Genomic DNA, 13,817 nt, shown 5'->3' on the forward strand with positions numbered 1-13,817 from the left:
ACCGAAAGAAGATCCGCACACCAGAAGCTCCACCTGGGTCCCAAACAACTTTTCCACAACCAGCAAAGCAACAAGAAACCAGGCCAAGAGGGAGAACACACCAGGAAGGACTTGCCACCACTAGGCATAAAGAATGAACTCTTGGCCTCATGAGAGGTAGGGGCGAGCAGACCTCGCCGAGCACAACAAACATCATTCCATCTTCATCATCTTCTACCATCTTCTACCTCATACTCCTCCTCATGTGTAGAAACCCAAACGCCTCCTCGAAAGACTCTCCCACCATGGCTAGACCAAAGAATAGGAAAAGAGGAGAAAATAGGCATAGAAAAATATTTGAAGAGTAAAGCCTCCAATAAAGGAATAGAGGAGAACTCCAACCCTCAAGTAGGATAAAACCCCAACACGTTATAAGAGGACACCAAAACTCAAAACAGAGCATAACCGAGAAGCTTCAGATACTCACACCACATGATTTTGCAATATAAGGCCCAAAGAGGATCTTGCCACACAACCAAATCCCTCTCCAATAGTGGAGGAGAAAACCCTATAACAGAGGCAAAGGGCGTTGAAGCCACCCCCACTAACAAATCCCATTGCAAGACTTTTTTTTCCATTGTGCGAGCCATAGGAGCCAAGCCCAACATAACCTCCATTGTAATCTCTACATCTCCATTGTTTGGGTCATCCGCTTCTTCCAATCCCTTCTCCTTACCTGAAACCCTCCCTGCACATCGCTTCCAACTCCCTACGCTTCACTTCCCACTCACTATCATTTCAAACTTACCTATTCACAATCATAGTTAGACAAAAATAATAAATCAAATTATTTGCTATCATTTTTTCATCAGATTTACTTGGTAATTCCAAGCATATTACCATAAAATCATCTCATTTATAATTTCTCAATCTATCTAACCATTTATGGATGAAAATAATGTAGTATTTTAGGATTGTATTAGCTATGTGTGAAGTGGGGTGTTAAAAGTTCTATCCTTGAAGCAAATTGTAATTAAGAGATGGTAGTAATCTCGTCAATTAAACCAATTAAGGAGATGTCCATTAACCTTCAAAAATATACCTCTCAATTTAAACTCAAATATTATTGTCATATATATACACAAGCTCCTGAACAACTAATATATTTTATTTTAATTTTTTTAGAATCTTTGCCAACAACATTATTATACCCTAAAAATCCACCAGTCTTCAAAATAAACTCCAAACAGTAATTCTTGGAATAGATTGTCCCGAATTGGTAATGAATAATTATGAACATGTAATTTTATATTTATATTTTTCAAATGCATGGACATCTTCATATCCATATTTATATTCATGTGGAACAAGAATAGATTTTAAAAAAATACATAATTTAATTACTGGTACCATATTTTCTTATCTTCAAATTGTATTTTTTTCTCTATCTAATGGTCTCTCCATTAAGATAGAAGAAAATGGTATGTTTAATGAATTTTTTCCTATATTCCCTTATTTCAACATATGACCATGCAAAGCGTTTCTCAGGCAGTATTAATATTGCAACCATTATTGTTTTTTGTGTTGGCTCTAACTTTTTATCCATATATAACATTTACAAATTGTCTTAATACCTAGATTTAACTTATATTATTTTTTTTATAAAACCAATATTATTCCTTTTGAAATTGACAAATTTGAAATATCCATCCCATATATATATATATATGCTAAATGAGGCATAACTTAATATCAGCTTTAAACCTAAGTGTCTAGTGCCCAGTTTCAAACATATCCTTCAATAAAAAATAAAAAATTAACTATAAATTTATTAACAAAATCTAACTATTCCTCAAAATAGAAACATGGACCGCTCTCCCTAGAAATATACAACCAATTCAATAGACTACTGGAGCAGAGGAGCAACACCAACTCATCAGTCCAGATAAAAGCATAAGGCTCTAAAATCCACCGGATCGATGCAACTCAATGCATCTAATTCTCATTAGGAGGGGTGGATACCCCTAACTTGTCTCTCAAGTAGACAAATGTATCTACAGGCAAAGGCTCAGTGAAAATATCAACAATTTGTTCCTTTGTAGATACATATTCTAGCTTTACCTTCCCTTCAATAACTTTCTCTATCAAGTAATTATATTTAATTGATATAGGTTTAGTTTTTGAATGTTGCACCAGATTCTTTGACTTTTTTATAACACTGGAATTATCACAGTATATAAAAGCAGGTTCATTATGAATAACTGTGATATCTTTCAATATTTTCTTCACCCAAATTATCTAAGCGCAATTACTAGCAACAATAATGTACTCACCTTTAGTAGTAGATAGAGATACTGAATCATATTTCATACTTTCCCAAGACACCAATTTCTTACTAAAGAAGAATGCTCCATCGATAGTACTCTTCTCGTCATCTACATCACCAGCCCAATCTGCATCAGTGTGAGCACATAATATGAAATCATCATTCTTTGGACACCATAAACCATAATCCATAGTTCCCTTTAGATATCTGAATATGCTCTTAACAACACTGCCATGACTCTCCTTCAGATCAGCTTGATATCTAGGAGCCATAGACACAACTTGCATAATGTCAAGCCTAGTCTGCATAAGATATAGTAGTCCACCAACCATAGACATGTATTAGCTCTGATTATCTTTCAAGGATTCATCACTTTTAGATAGTTTACAACTAGTCACCATAGGAGTTCTGACCAGTTTGGAATCATCTAGTCCAAACTTCTTTAACAGTTCCTTCACATACTTAGTTTGAGATATAAAGATACCTTTTTTGGTCTATGCAATCTGCAAACCTAAGAAAATTTTCATCTCACCAATCACAAGAATCTCAAATTGTTTTTGCATATCACCAAAAAACTTCATACTCATATTATCATCAGCACCAAAGATAATGTCATCAACAAAGACCTCAACAATCAGAATAATATCATTTTTAATTTTAAAGTACAAATTAGTGTCAACAACACCTTTAGTAAATCCCAAATTCAAAATAATATTTGTCTAATCTAGCATACCAAGCTCTAGGAGCTTGTTTCAATCCATAAAGTGTTTTCTTCAAGTTGCATACCATGTCTCCATCATTCGATAGTGAACATGCATCAGGTTGCTCAATGCAAACTTCTTCCTCTAGATCACCATTCAAAAATGTAAATTTGACATCCATCTGATATAAATTGAAATCTTTACAAATAGCATAAGCAAGTAGCAGTCTAACAGCTTCAGTTTTTGCAACTGGAGAAAAAGTTTCTTCATAATCAATCCCTTCTTGTTGTGATAACTATTTTCTTTAGTCCTTTTTCTATACCTTCATCATTTTTTCTTATTGTCATAGAAGGATTGATATATGTTTGTCATTCCTCATGTTTCTTCAAAATAGTTATATCTTCTAGTCCACCACCTTCAAACATAAGAAGATCCCATGTTTGCATTTGTTGAAGTAGAATCCTCCTCACCAACCAAAATATTCCTAGTTTTCTTGATAATTCTCTTTATTTCCTCTTTGTCTTTTCCCGACAGATAACATAGTAGTGCTCTAAAAAATGGAGAAATGGGTAACAAGCTATCCTTCATTTTTGCAACAAGGTATAAGAAGTTTCAACTTGAATCCTTCAATGGAAAAGGTGTCACTTGTCTTATTCCCCTCAATTCCTTCATTAGTGTCTTTTATTCAATTAAGATGAGACATACACAAGGACAACCCATTCCCTAACTCTTCCCCCATAAATGAGGTATAGTTGTCGACTCGGTACCCTCGACTCATCTATCCTCTAAATGCTTCAATCATCTTCCAGAGGATTTTTGGAGATTGAAATCAAGGTAGGGTGTTTATGGCATGTCCAATAGGAACCCACATCAAGGGTATAGACCTTAGAGGTCTACTTTTGTAATTTAAACATGGAAATTGACAAAAAAGAACACATTACCAATCTACAATGATAAACCTAATAAGCACACATATATCAAATTATAAAACCTTAATTGAGCCAAAGATTAGTCCTTAATATGTGGTTATGATATTTGTGGCCACTGAGTGGGTTCCTATGATTACAGATTGTCTAGACTTATTTCTCAAACATACTTTACTAATAGGACCCATAATGATATATTATTTGCTATCAATTTTTCATCAAGTTTACTAGGTAATACCAAGCATATTTGCATAAAATTAAGTAATTTCCAATCTCCCAATATATGTAACCGTCTACTTAAAAAATGTATGTAACAATGTAGTGTTGAATTAGCTATACGTGAGGTAGGGTGTTACAATTTCTATCCTTGGAGTATGTTGAATTTAAGATAAGATGGTAATCTGAGTTGTCCAACAAACTAAGAAAATGTCCATTAACATTTAAAAATATGCATCTAAATTTTTAAGCTCAAATATTATTCTCCTATATATATACAAGCTCTCAAAGAAGTCATATATTTTATTTTTGTGTTTCTTATAATCCTTGCCACCACAATATTACACCCTAAGAACCCATTAGTCATGAACATAAACTCAAAAGTAGTAACTCTTGGAGTAGATGGTTAATTATCCATTATAAATTCAAGATTCATTTTTTTTTCAAATGCATTCACATCTTCGTAATTTTAAAATACCCATTACTAAACCTCCTACTAGCATCAACTAATAAAAATTAAAAAGATTTAAACCGTAGAAGAAGCTAGCCATTAATAGAGGTTGTGGATGTGATAAATTCCTCGTTCTCAGAATCTGGACTTCCATTTATCGGACGGAGCAAGCGAGTTCTACAGATGGGACAAGTATTACGCCTTTCCAGCCATTGAACAAGGCAGCGAGCATGGAATATGTGGGATTCATGACAAGGCATCTGTCGAGCATCATCCCCGACTTGGAAAGGCTCGGTGCAAATCGAACACTCTGATTCTGCGTTAACATGATGAGCTGCAATTATTATTTGAGTTAGCTTCTCCACATCCTCTCTATCAGATGGCAACTCAACTTGCGATAACTCAACATCCTCTGTATCAGATTGGATAAGGAGGGATAATGAAGTTTGTGCCCTAAAAATAGTGTGGCGAAATAGTGAGTTGTCTGCAATGTTCTCAAGGTCTGTTTGTGGCCTCAATATAAGGTCTATAGCCTCCATTACTTGCTGGCGAAGAGCCGCGTTATCTACTTGTGTGTTGTTGGTACTCATATTTAATTACGAAGAAAATGACTTGCTTGTGACTAAGGATTCTACTCGAGTCAGATGTGACTGAAAAGCTGTTATTGCACTTATGTTTTCAATTTTGTCCTGCATTTATACAAATATATTGCCATCAAAGAAATAGCTGCCAGCCGACCAAGAAATTAAAACGCTTACATTTGTGAGAGAATGGATGTCGACGTTACACAAAAGAAACTTTATTTAAGTTATGCTATGTTATATATATATATTTATATATATTGTAGATTGGGCAGTTGAAATGTTAAAATATGTAAACAATGGTAAAAGATCAAAACTTATATACCAAGAAAAATAAGTATATCCTAGAGATTTTAAACATGTTTTTTAAGATTGTCGTCGAAGGGCCCAATCAATAACTAAAAGTATTAGTTGTACATAAAATATCTAGTTAGTTCAATAGTATGTAACTCTTCTCCAAATAAAAGCTTTAGAAATAAAAAAGTATAAAACTTACAAATAGTTCATTTAAGGAAAAAATAAAAAATAGAAAGGATATTAGCAAATAGTTGCTTATGAGATATTTTTATACAAGTGAAAATTTTTTGGATAATTTAAGTTATCATTGTATATATAGTGTAGTGAAAACAAATAATTCCTTTTAGTTTATTTAGTAAATAAAAAAAACATAAAATTGTTAGAATCACTTTAAGAATTTTGTTATTTTAAAGTAAAATAATATTTTCAATTAAGAGTTATTTTATTTGATTCTTAAACAAATAACATTTTAGTTTTATTTAAGAAAAAATCTCCTGGGTAAATACTGCTATAGAAGACAACTCTCTTGTACTAGTTTGAAAATATAGACAAGAGAGATCGGCTTATGGATATCTCATCTACATCCAATATATTTTCCTTCAATCAACTTGGTTGGATTTGCCTGATTTCAATAGGAGAATAAGCCCCCATATTGACTACTATATCTTATTAAAGTACTATTCTATCAGATGACTACTTAGGAGTTGAGTGAGTTCAGATTGGAGTTGTAGGATTTGTTGGCTAAGGCATTCATTCACCCCAGTGTCTATAAGCAAGGTGTGCCTATGTTGTTGTGAAGAAGAAAGGTGGACCTCTTAGGTTGTGTATTGACTATATATAGCTTAATAAGGTGACAGTGAAGAACTGATATCCTTTGCCATGGATTTATGATTTGTTTTGTAATGCCTGCCAAAATACCCTAGAGAAATAATCTAAAATCTACTAACAAATGTAATTAATTTTTTTTTTAAAACATCCATTACTTCTATGTTACCACTAACATGTATTAATGCAACATTAACTATTTTACAAGATCATATTAAACCGACATGAACATAACCATAGATCCATTTTATGCAAGTGGAATAAATCATATAATTGTTGTTATATCACTAACCAATATTATGCAATATATCCATTCCCTAATGTATCTCAACGTCACTCCTTGACATAATTCTATCATTCAACTGATAATTTACTTTCCATGCATTTAGGACAAATATTAACACTATGCATAACACTTTCATATTAGATCTCCTTCGGTTCATTTTGATACACTAATCAAATGTTCCTATTTTTCATATTTTCATTTATTATAATGCATCATATATTTATCTAACCATTTCATCTAGATAACTCCCATTTACTCAAATAAGATCTTTAACCATAGTGAGTATCCTTTCCATCATTCATTCCATAAGATTGCACATCACAATTCTATTTCATGAATTCAAATGCAACACAAATACATATATGCTAGCTCTTTTCTTTTCACATAGAACTCATAAACTTGTATTAAATAAGGATTATCCGATACATCAAATAGTGTTCATCGAATACTTCTCCTAACCACTATATCCTATCCTATTACAATATCATCTACAAATACATGAAGATACATATAACAAAGATACATAATCTCCTTTACATATACAAATCATCACGATACCATATTTCCTTATTCCAAGTACATAGAAATCGAGTCCAAGAGAATATCCACATAATGAAGAATCCAAGAATCCATATCCACACACTCACGAATCACATGAAAAGCATCCCAATGGAAGAAGGCACTCAACCACCCAACCATGTGGAACCAATACGAACCACCCCCCATGCTAGGAGATGACATGGGGTACTAACTCACTCTCTGGACCTAGGTTGACACCTAACAACCAATGGACTCATCATGACAATGAAAATAATGAATCACATCACAACACAAAGCTAAAATAAATCCAATCATAAACATAAGACCTCTAGAGGGTTCACAACAAATCAACGCTTAAGAAGTTAGGACTTACATGTAGGGAAGATTGTCATCACATGTTATCAGAGGATATCCTAGAACTCAGTTTCGGCATCCATGATGCACATGCACGACCATCTCAACCTTTGAGGAAATCAAGGGAGTTCAGTCTATCTGGTTACCAGATCTACCACCTCACTTTGGCTACACTATAAATCAAGCCATGAGATGGAGAAACACATACATAATTCTTATCTTATTAAGATGGGGTACTACTACCCAACCCACCTATGATTAATTTATTATATTATCACTTGATCATTACAAATAACCTCCAATGATATATCTAGACGGTCTAGACCGTAACTTCACAACACAAGGAATCCTAGCAATCCATTCCTCATGTCCTCGACAACTCATGGAAGCTCAATCTCCTTAACCATGCTCCTAGGGCTTAGGGTGAAACGTACATCCAAAGAACATAATAAAATATCATAACAACCTAAGTACAATCCAACCATAATAGAGAACATTTGGCCATTCACATGGATGAGAGCCTTCATGAAATCAACACACAAGGAGAAACCAATCATGAATGCAATCCAAAAGTGAAACCAAATCCATATCAAATACTCTACATTGAGGCATAACACATCCCAATGGAGTCATACAATCAATCTCTCAATAGAGAAGAATTCTCACTCTCGCCAGAGCAACACATCACATATGAAACACTTCAATTGTAAGGAATGGATCCTCTTATCGGAGGACAAGGAAAATCATGAATGATCTAAATGCATGAAAGACAACTCTAAAAATTGTCATCACAATTTGCAAATTCCTCTGGAGAAATCACAAACCCAAAAACATATCAAATAGTGCTCAAAAGCATCTTTTTAGGACCTCCAGAGTAGTTCAACACTCCTGGTTTGTAGGGTAGCATTTTTGGTATGTACCATAGTATTTTTAGACCATTCCATAAAAATCTGGGACCATATGGTTGTGTTTTCGGTGCATTTGGTAGAGATTTGGGTGTTTTACTCAATTTCTCACTTTCAGGACTTCAGCTCTCTTGGAAAATTCCCCACTACCCTTGGTATGGTGGTGCTCCTTGTAGTTCCTATAACATTCAAGGGAAGAATGCAAGAAAACAAGAAAAACTAACTTACGAAGTAAGGGTACTTCCTTAGATCAGCAAAGCGGTCAAAAATAACAGCAACACTCAACTCAAAGGGACTGATAGGTCCAAAAATTAAAGTGGGTACTCTCATACACAAATACTTGACTCACTGAGAGAAAACTACTTAGGCAACCCTTCTGCCACAATACTTAGATTGAGACTAAGAAGACATAGAATCAAGGGGAGATAAAATACTCTGACAACACTCTCAAGAGATAATTCATAGAATCCATAGGGCTTAATGCAACCTCTACATTCTTCCAAAAGGGGTTTAAAATCCAAAGGCACAATCTTAAATAGTTTTAGAGAACTCCCATCAACCATAGGGAGATATAGGTCTCCAAATCCGACTCTAAACAAGGAAGATACAAAGAATACAACACAAGGAGATGAATAACTCCTAAAGACAAAACAATAACCTCACAAAACATTGGGAATTGAAATTATAAACATTTGTAGAGAATACAAAGAAAAAATTTCTAGTAAACTTTTCAAAACTTGAAATTAATAATCTGTAAATTCCCCTTTCCCAAATTCCTTTTCAAATCAATCAATTCCTCAACTCCCAAAACCAATTTTCCCAAAAAAACATTTAAGTAAAATCCAACAAGCAATTGCATAGTGATGGAGATTACACTACATTTCCAGAAATCAAAATTCAAAGGTAGGATAAACCAACCTGTAACTGCAATCCAATTAAGGCTGAAAAATTGAAGAAGAGCAATCAACAACAAATCCAAACCTTCAATCCAATCCTCAATCCAAATCCAAATCGAAACCAATTTCTAGAAATTAGTTAGTTGATTAACCTAACAACATTTGAAGAATGCAATTTAAATAAGAATTAAACTCAAAGTACAGTGCAAAACCAAACAATCAGAAAATTCCAAAGAAAAATATATTTTACCTATATGGTATAGTTTTGAGAAATACATATTTTCCAAATTTTTTACCTACCAATTTAAAATCAACCAATCACATGCATAGGTAGGTAAACTATATAATATATTTGATTACCAATAAATAATAATCCATTATACAATAAAAAACAAATAAATGAATTAAATGAATAAAGCCATATAAATAGGATTCCACAATAAAACATAAAATAAAATCATTAATAACCAATAAATAAATTAATAAAATCAATAAATCAAAAATTGATTAAAAAATTATCAATTAAATAAAATAAAGAAACAATAAATAACTAAATTAATGATTCAACAATAAATCAATATAAATTTATAATAAATCAAATAACAAATAAATTGTTAAAGAAATTCTAAATAAACCATTAAAAATATATCAAAATAAATGAATAATAAATTAATTAAATTAATTAAATTAATCTCAATTGATTAAATATAATTCTCATTATAAATAATCATCCATTAATAAAATAATCAAATACATATTCAATAATCATATTATAGGATAAATTAATCCAAACCTTAAATAATAACATTATTCTATAATTTAAATTAAATAGAAAACATACATTCACATACTCAAGCAATTCGACGAAAGGAAAACATTGACACAAGACTCTACCACTAACTTGCCTTGTGGCACAAACTAATACATAGATGTCATTCTAGTCCATGGCAATCCCACCCTCCTCCTAACAAAAATTTGTATCTGAAACATAATGCACATCCTGCCTAACTAAGGGTTTGGGGTTTCTTAAAACCAAGGATTTAACCTCATGAGGCTTAGCATACTTCATAATTAGGAGAATTAACCATTCATGCAAAACTGAATTTTCCTCATTTTCACAATGCTTATGAATAGAATGCATGGAAATATTTGATTTATTATTGTAAATAAATAGAACTTTTACTTTTTCTCCTTTGCAAATGACAAAAGAAATCTTTGTATTTTTTATTCTAATTTCATTACACAATAAATATATTTCAATGCATAAAATCTAACTGCAAGGAAAACATTGAATAGTGCATAAGAAAATATTTCAAAGAGATAAGCTTTCTCTTTTATTACATAATAATTTTTCAACCAAAACATCATAAAGTATCTCTCAAATTATCATTTTAAAATAAAAGAAATGTAATTATTATTAGATGTATTGCAATAGAAAATAACTAACAGACACTTTCTCTCCACCCAACCATAATGGCATCATGAATCTTGTGGGATCTAGCAATACCCATCAACATGAAAACTATTACATAGGCCCGTGTCAATATCATGAATTCTTCTCATTAGTACAACATAGGCAAAGATAACACAATATCCAAATTTTTACATGACCACTACAAGAATTAACATCAGCCTACATATTTGAATCAACCAACATCCTATATTATATTTTATTCCCTTTAAATTAGAGATTAACCATGCAAGCTCATCTCTATATCAATTTTGCAAAACAAGGGTGGAATTGGTACCCTGAACTCATCTATCCTGTATATTGATCACTTCTCTTAATGAGGACTTTTGGAGAGTGAAATCAAATAGTAGGGCCTTTATTGCATGCCCAATGGGCCCCCACCTCAAGGGTATGCACCCGAGTGGTCTATTTTTGTAATTTAAAGATAAAATTGACTCAAAAACTCACATTAAAGATTGATAATGACAAACTTCATAAAAAAAAAGTATATGAAATAATAAAACCTTACTTTCTTTTAAGTAGAAATATAGTTAAATTAAAAACTTCTCGAAAAGGAAATGGATTAGGAATAATTGTTTATCCTTTCTCTCATAGTCCTCATTATGTTTGAACACATAGCGAACACATTCATAAGAATATTTTTTAATTAAGGAAAAAATAGGTTTTTTGGAGACCCGAAACCCCTAACAAAAAGTTTTGAAGGGACTCAAACCTCTTATATTTTACCAAGATTTGGAACCCATACTATCACATTTCCAAGAAGAATAATCATAAAACAACTAGAAGCCCAACCTTAGCTATACAGAGAAAGACAATGACAATCACATGCACAAGGGTATTAATAAGGCTCTCTTACCCTTCAAAATATACCGTGGGTGATTCTAAGCACCCATAACCTTCGAAACACCAAATTATTATAGATAATCATGCATTCACAATCTGGATGCATAGGATTTTGAAAGGCTCCCCTAACCTTCAACCTGGGTTTCAAAATGACACCCAAAACCAACAAAGAAGGGCTTTCCTAGGCTCCCTTAACTTCTAACATAGATCTCAAGCTAACAAAAGAAAAACCCATCCTTAACCAGAAGCAACAACTGGCAAGAATAGGCCCTTGAAAAGTGTTAGCATCCATCCAGCCTGTGGGTTTTAAAGTCTCCCACAACCTGAAACAGACACCAAAAGGATAAGCATAGACAGAAAGCCAAAAAAAGGGGGATTTTGAAAGGCATCCCTAACCTTCAAGATTGATTTTATAATGGCTCCCATAACCTCTCCACCTCTATAGGATAGGGAACCACCTCAATAGGAGCTAAGAAGATGAAAACCATCAACAAAAAGATCCAAGCTTCAAACCACAAAATAGGATCTAGCAACCAAAAAAATGACTCTAAATGCTTTGCTGGATAGATGGGTTTTAATAAGGCTCCCAGAAACTTCAGAAAAAAAAGAGGCTTAAACTAGACAGACTCTGTGTAGATGAGTTCCACCAGTATCTCCACCTCTACAGGAGAAAAGGAGAAGAAACCTAGTAGCAAGGAGAAAGAAAGAAAAGAACACCCAACCTCGAACAACAGGGCATCCAAAACCCCCAGCGGGAGGCATACCACAAAGCTAAGCCCATAACTCTTCCCTTCTATGGAAGAATGGTCTACTTCAATAGGACAGACTGAGAGAAATAGTAATATGGCAGCCTAAAAGTCACTAGAAAAATTCTTGAAAGATAGGCAAAGAAACTCACACACTGTCTTCGAGAAGAGATCCAACAAGGATACATCAGAAAGGAAAGAGGACCTCCCACATAAAGGCCCCTTGTAGTAGTAGAACCCTCCGAAAGGGAAAAAGATGAACCAAGGGGAGAGGAGAAACTAGAAACCGAAAGAAGATCCGGACACCGGAAGCTCCACCTGGGTCCCAAACAACTTTTCCACAACCAACAAAGCAACAAGAAACCAGGCCAAGAGGGAGAACACACCGGGAAGGACTTGCGACCACTAGGAATAAAGAATGAACTCTTGGCCTCATGAGAGGCAGGGGCGAGTAGACCTCACCGAACACAACAAACATTATTCCATCTTCATCATCTTCTACCATCTTCTACCTCATACTCCTCCTCACTTGTAGAAATCCAAATGCCTCCACAAAAGACTCTCCCGCCATGGCCAGACCAAAGAATAAGAAAAGCGGAGAAAATAGGCATAGAAAAATATTTTAAGAGAAAAGCCTCCAGCAAAGGAAGAGAGGAGAACTCCAACCCCCGAGTAGGATAAAACCCCAACACATTATAAGAGGACACCAAAACTCCAACCAGAGCATAACCAAGAAGCTTCGGATCCTCACACCACCTGATTATGCAATATAAGGCCCAAAGAGGATCCTACCACATAACCAAATCCCTCTCCAATTGTGGAGGAGAAAACCCAAGAATAGAGGCAAAGGGCGCTGAAGCCACCCCCACCAACAACTCCCATTGCAAGACTTTTTTTCCATTGTTTGAGCCATAGGAGCCAAGCCCAACACAACCTCCCATTGTAATATCTACATCTCCATTGTCTGGGCCATCCGCTTCTTCCGATCCCTTCTCCCTACCTGAAACTCTCCCTACACATCGCTTCCCACTCCCTGCGCTTTGCTTACCGCTCACCATCATTTTAAACTTACCCATTCACAAGCATACTTAGACAACAATAATAAATCAAATTATTTGCTATCATTTTTTCATCAGATTTACTAGGTAATTCCAAGCATATTACCATAAAATCATCTCATTTATAACTTCTCAATCTATCTAACCATCTATGGATGAAAATAATGTAGCAGTTTAGGATTGTATTAGCTATGTGTGAAATGGGGTGTTAAAAGTTCTATCCTTGAAGCAAATTTTAATTAAGAGATGGTAGTAATCTCATCAATTAAACCAATTAAGGAGATGTCCATTAGCCCTCAAAAATATACCTCTCAATTTAAACTCAAATATTATTGTCATATATATACACAAGCTGTAATTACCCACCATAATTAACTCAACAGATGTAAAATTATTTGAAAATTATCTGATTAGAT

At 33.8% G+C, this 13,817-nt stretch overlaps 1 protein-coding gene across 1 annotated transcript; it reads right to left on the reverse strand.

Moving 5' to 3' along the window:
• Positions 1 to 4,691: 4,691 nt before the first annotated feature.
• Positions 4,692 to 5,189, reverse strand: LOC131028378 (uncharacterized). Its single transcript, XM_057958645.2, has one exon. It carries the CDS (start codon positions 5,187 to 5,189, stop codon positions 4,692 to 4,694), a length of 498 nt encoding a protein of 165 aa, XP_057814628.2.
• Between the last annotated feature and the right edge of the window lie 8,628 nt (positions 5,190 to 13,817).

Source organism: Cryptomeria japonica, chromosome 1 (genome assembly GCF_030272615.1).
Source record: "Cryptomeria japonica chromosome 1, Sugi_1.0, whole genome shotgun sequence".
Lineage (NCBI taxonomy): Eukaryota > Viridiplantae > Streptophyta > Pinopsida > Cupressales > Cupressaceae > Cryptomeria > Cryptomeria japonica.